General features: G+C 36.7%; 1 protein-coding gene across 6 annotated transcripts in view; it reads right to left on the bottom strand.

Moving 5' to 3' along the window:
- Positions 1 to 1778: 1778 nt before the first annotated feature.
- The window catches only part of col12a1a (collagen, type XII, alpha 1a), a 78070-nt gene continuing 73742 nt past the window's right edge, over positions 1779 to 6106 (bottom strand). For 5 of the 6 annotated variants that reach the window (XM_061968615.2, XM_072913666.1, XM_072913665.1 and 2 more), the window contains 2 exons: positions 5903 to 6073; positions 1779 to 2559 (listed from right to left, as the gene is read on the bottom strand). In XM_061968615.2, coding sequence (XP_061824599.2) covers positions 2414 to 2559; positions 5903 to 6073 — 317 coding nt within the window. In that variant the 3' untranslated portion in view covers positions 1779 to 2413. Of the gene's footprint in view, positions 2560 to 2597; positions 3987 to 5902; positions 6074 to 6106 lie in introns of those variants that run through there. The other variant, XM_072913668.1, reaches the window with a different exon arrangement.

The raw sequence follows: 6106 nt of genomic DNA, 5'->3' as shown, positions 1-6106 counted from the left end.
TTTGGGGAAATATACAGTATGTGCTGTATGAACTTTGGGGAGGTGAACGGTACTTTGGGCTGTGGGATTGAGTGTGTTGTGCAGGTGTTTGAGTTGTATTGGCGGGTTATATGGACGGGAGGGGGGAGGTGTTTGTTATGCGGTATTAATTTGTGGCATATAAATATAAGCCTGGTTGTGTTGTGGCTAATAGAGTATATATATCTTGTGTTTATTTACTGTTTTAGTCATTCCCAGCTGAATATCAGGTCCCACCTGCCTCTCACAGCATCTTCCCTATCTGAATCGCTCCCACTGCCCTCTAGTCCTTCACTCTCACTTTCCTCATCCACAAATCTTTCATCCTCGCTCATATTAATGGGGAAATCGTCGCTTTCTAGGTCCGAATCGCTCTCGCTGCTGGTGGCCATGATTGTAAACAATGTGCAGATGTGAGGAGCTCCACAACCTGTGATGTCACGCGCATATCGTCTGCTACTTCCGGTAGAGCCAAGGCTTTTTTATCAGCAACCAAAAGTTGCGAACTTTATCGTCGATGTTCTCTACTAAATCCTTTCAGCAAAAATATGGCAATATCGCGAAATGATCAAGTATGATACATAGAATGGACCTGCTATCTCCGTTTAAATAAGAAAATTGCATTTCAGTAGACCTTTAAAGTTCAACTGTCTCCTGTGAAAAATTTGAGCTGGGAAACTCGCTTTCTGTTTAATGTTTGGAGAAAGACTAGGGGTTTCTGTTCCCATACGGAAATGACGGCGAGACATTTGGAGTTTTTGTAGTGTTGATCATGACCTTGATACCTGCCCCCGCTCTTTATCTCTGGCATTTGCACTCCTCAGACTCATTCTGCTTTCATCTTCATAAAAAAGGTATCAACAATTCTTTCTTCGTGTATCTCATAGTCCTCCAGTTGGATATGGGTCGTTGTTGTTTTCCAGGTTTGGTATTGGCTCCATCCAATTTCCGTGGTTTCCTCGCATAACTTCATCATTTCCCAAAGAAGGAAATGGAGCCCCAAAGACTGTGAAGCAAGTCTATAAAGTTGTGAATATTGAGTTTGAGTTTATTTCAAACATGCATGCATACAACATGATGCATCACAATTTAAAGTGTGTCTTTTCAACATGTTCAAAAAGGAATAGGAATAAGCAGAGCTTATTTAATCCTACCCCTTTTCCTTTACATAGATAGCAGTTGCTAAAACTTTTGTTCACTTCCTGTTCTCAATTTATTCACAATATACTCCATAAGTAATAACAATAAACATAAATAAATAATAATTGGTGAAGTAAGTTATATTTCATATGGTGAGATAAGTAAGATTATCTTGACAATGAATGGATGGATGAGATCAATTCAGAATGTTATCATGGTTCTTCTTTGTACTTTGTAAACACTTTAAGTTTGAAGAGTTTCTTGAAGTGGATCATATTAGTACATTGTTTGATTTCTTTGCTTAATCCATTCCATAATTTAATTCTGCATACTGATATACTGAAGGTCTTAAGTGTTGTACGTGCATACAAATGTTTTAAATTACATTTTTCTCCAAGATTATATTTATCCTGTTTTGTTGTTTTTATACTGATACTAGACCTTTACCTTTCTGAATTCAGGATGCTCTAAAATGATTTAAGTTGTCATCATAAACGTAAGCTTCAAAGCCAAATTACTTCATGCTATGAATGACAGGTTGTCACGCAAAATCCATCCATCATAATAAAACCCGCACCAGAGCCCATCTCCCACAAATGAATGAAAAGTTGAAACAAAAGCAACATTTTCAGTAGTTTTATTGAAAAATGCCTCTTCTTTTGTTCAGAAATAAATAAGAAAATAAGGCTGTGTGGATTTCACAACATATGTGCAGTTCAAACATGACATCAGCAATTCTATGTCCATAGTCTTGCATTCAAATCTAACTGCATTGATAGAAAACAAATATATTCTGACTTAAAAATTCTCCGTAAATTATACAACACAAACATGCAATTCCACATCTGGTAACAAATCAACAAAAAAAAGCATTTTTTGATAAAGTCAGACTAATTTTTGCTCTTTTAGGCCGTACCAAAACATTGAACAAACCTTCAGGGGCTACAATTGAAGACTTTTTTTTTTCCTCCAATGGAATTCCGACAACAGCTTTACATAAACATGGACAAAAAGAAGACCTGATGGTTTGGAAATTCTCATTGTTGTTTCTTTTCACAGGAATTAGTGCATTCAACATTGGAGTCAGATATTGCAAGGAGACTAAACATGATGAGCAACATTGTATTGCTAAAATTCTCATGTCAATAACAATATATGTTCAATATAACTATGAGTATCAAACCCATATATGTATGTTCTGAATAGCTCTTTAACCTCACATAAATGGATGAAGAAAGTCAAGAATACACTTTCACTATGATGCTAGTCTCTGTATATTGTCTCTGGATAGTGATCGCTTTCTTCGTTGGTTTTGCGTGTAACCTGATGAAATTACTGTCTCAAACTCTCCAGCGGGCTCCACAGGTAAAGACGCTACTTCCGGTTCAGGCTGGTTGTTGGCTATAGAAAATATGCGGCCAATCAAACAAGGTTTGCACAATTTCACAAATCGTATTGCACAATGGACTTTTTCTAAAATGACCCGTGTTACACTTTTGCTTTCATGCAAAAGGACTATTAGGGGCCAAAATGACAAGAAAAAAAAAGGAATGATACTACGAGAATAAAGTATAAATATTACAAGAACAAAGTTGTAATTTTACAAGAAAAACAGTTGTAAAATTACAAGAATAAAGCCGTAATCCCACGAGAATAAAGTAGACATTTTATTGAAGTATCAATTTAAAATATTAAAAAAGTGGCATTTTACAAGATACAATTTCAAATTTACAGGATTAAAGTTGTAAATTACTTGCAATAAATACATTTTATTACTAGGAAAAAACAATGGGACATGAGAATAAACAAGTATAAACGTGTAATATAACAAAAATACTTATACTTTTAAATGAATAAACATAAAACAACAAAAACATTATAGGAATAAGCTGATTTTATTGGGAGATTAAAAAAATTAAAATTCAAGAAGAAAATATTTTTTTTATCTTGGGATATTAGGGACTGGATTCTGTAAAAGTACCCTAAAAAACTTATGACAATGAAGAATACAAAGCACAAGCACAACATTTTTGTTGAGTGTTTTAAACAAATAGTGTCTAATACATAGTGACTTTATTCTCGTAGGATTACACCTTTTTTTTTTTTTTTCCAAAAATATGACTTTATCTAGTACTGTTACAAATGCTTTTTCGTAATATTCTTATTAACTCACGTTCTTGCATAATAACAAGTAAAACAATTATACTGAAGTAGGAAGAGAGCACCACTGAGCACAAATTTGTCCAACATACACACAAAATAAAATGAAAAAAGAAAAACGAAAAAAAAAAACATGGTGGTTAAAACTAGTACAAATGGAACATGCTTCAGTCTGAATGATTTTGTAAACAGGTTATTGCTGGTGTAAGTAAGCGGGGTGTTATAAGGCACAAGCTCAGTACAGATGTTAACTTGGATTTTAGTGAAGTGTCCGAGTTCATACATCATTTACAAAGCACAACATTAGTTGTATTTACAGTCTCACCTCTACATGTACACGGTTATGAGATCCTCTGTGTTAGTAGTTGTGTTGGTTGGTGTTTGAACATGCTCCTTCCTTGGTAGAAATGTCTTTGGGCTTGTTTTTGTTCCCAGCGCTTTTTGTGGTTCAAGATGCAAACAGGCCAGCAGGTTGCCATCAATGGTAGCTTATAGCTGTGAGATGATGTTAGTGCCAGTCCACTTCCATTCTGGTTTTTGTTTTTTTTGTTTTTTTGGTAATGTTTGTTTTAATGTTCATTAATTACGTCCACGGGCAAAACATCTCAGAAACAGGACTTCAAAGTGTAAAGCTGCACAGTCGACTCAGAGCGTTTACTATGCCTAACCTGCAAACAGGTCAAAGAGGGGGTGAGTTACAATCCAGTATGCAAGGAATCGTAAGAGTGATGAACATGCGTGTTTATAAATACATATGCAAATGGTGGAAACTGGTGAGTCCCGACTGACCACTCGCTAAACCAGGGGTGTCAAAATCATTGTTATCACAGATGCGGCTGCCCTCAAAGGATCGCATGTAAATGCAGAACATATAAAGGCAAAGGATAATCGCCTCATGATATTTAACAATTGCCTAGGGGTGCTGAAAAAATGTTATTCACATCTGAATCATGATTCCTATTTAAACCGGTACAATTTTCCAAAATAAATTAAATAAATATATGTATATATTTATCGATTTATATATTCAATGTGAAAAATATATATAGATATCTATTTTTTTAATAAATGTTTAAAAGTTAAGAATCAATTTTAGAGTTGAAATAAATAGGAATCGCAAAAAAAACAAAAATAATTGAGGAGAAGGACGAACACAACACTCAATGACTTTCCCGGTTGTCATGACTGTCTGACAGTTTTTAGACTTGTGTTGTTTTTCCTCTGCGTGGAGTTATTTCTGTTCCAGCGCTCTTGTTTTCTAGTTTTCCACTTCCTGTTTGTCCTTTCATTTCCTCCGCCTCTATCACCTGTCCCTGATTGACAATCAGGACATACCGTATTTTTCGGAGTATAAGTCGCACCGGGGTATAAATTGCTCCGGCCGAAAATGCATAATAAAGAAGGAAAAAAAACATATATAAGTTGCACTGGAGTATAAGTCGCATTTTGGGGGGAAATGTATTTGATAAAAGCCAACACCAAGAATAGACATTTGAAAAGCAATTTAAAATAAATAAAGAATAGTGAACGACAGGCTGAATAAATGTACGTTATATGAGGCATAAATAACCAACTGAGAACGTGCTTGGTATGTTAACGTAACATATTATGGTAAGCGTCATTCAAATAACTATAACATATAGAACATGCTATACGTTTACCAAACAATCTGTCACTCCTAATCGCTAAATCCCATGAAATCTTATACGTCTAGTCTCTTACGTGAATGAGCTAAATAATATTATTTGATATTTTACGGTAATGTGTTAATAATTTCACACATAAGTCGCTCCTGAGTATAAGTCGCACCCCTGGCCAAACTATGAAAAAAACTGCGACTTATAGTCCGAAAAATACGGTACTTGTTCCTATTGTTAATCAGGGCGCTTTATATGCCAGCTCTGTCTGTCCTCTGGGCTGGATCATTATCCTGTTCTGTGCTGTGCACTCCCTCGCTGCACAAGCTCTTATAGCCTTTCTCTTCCGTTGCTTTATAGCTACGCTACCTCTTCAGATGTTAGTTGTCTGTGCACTTCCAAGCTGCGCAAGTTTTCATTTATACTTAAATTGTCTTTTTACTTGCACACCGCCTGCTGTATCTGCATCTTGGGTTCCCGCCTCAAGCCTGATACATGTAGGCTACTGTCTGCCAAGCGTCTGTGTAAATATTTCATGTTTCAATGTGTACACCGGCCGCAAATAGACTTGTGCGGCCAATGTAAGTACAAAATAAAAGTTGTCCAAAAATTAAGGGGTGCGGCATTTTACACACACGTTTTTGTTTTTTACCCTTGTTTTTGAGAAGTGCTCCATTAATAAAATGTATTATTATTATTATCAATATTATTATTAAAAGTTAGAATTTGAGTTCGACTCCCAAAGTCAGCTGGAATAGGCTCCAGCGTACCTGTGACCCCAATGAGGTCATGGATAGAGTTTAGCGAATGGTCAGTTTCATCTGACGATTAATATATTTTGTTGTGACTAGTACTACTACCACAGAACATGCATGTCTTTGAATGTTACAGTCATTAGTGTGCTATAACGTAGTCGCATGCCGCGGGGGGAACAGTGGAGCGCTTACCTGTGTATCCTTGTCCGTTGTAAGGGATGCCTACACACTGGGAGGAGTCACAGTATCCCTGAGGTCCTGGTGGTCCCCTCACCCCGGGATTACCCTGACGGCCTGGAGGGCCACGAGCTCCGGCGGAGCCAGAGGGACCTGGGGGTCCCGTTCTAGATTCCCCTTGTAGTCCTGCAAAGAGGGCAGATCACACAATCTCCTATG

The sequence above is a fragment of the Nerophis lumbriciformis genome, linkage group LG08 (assembly GCF_033978685.3).
Source record: "Nerophis lumbriciformis linkage group LG08, RoL_Nlum_v2.1, whole genome shotgun sequence".
NCBI classification, from domain to species: Eukaryota; Metazoa; Chordata; class Actinopteri; order Syngnathiformes; family Syngnathidae; genus Nerophis; species Nerophis lumbriciformis.
This window is presented reverse-complemented; position numbering and strand designations above follow the sequence as displayed.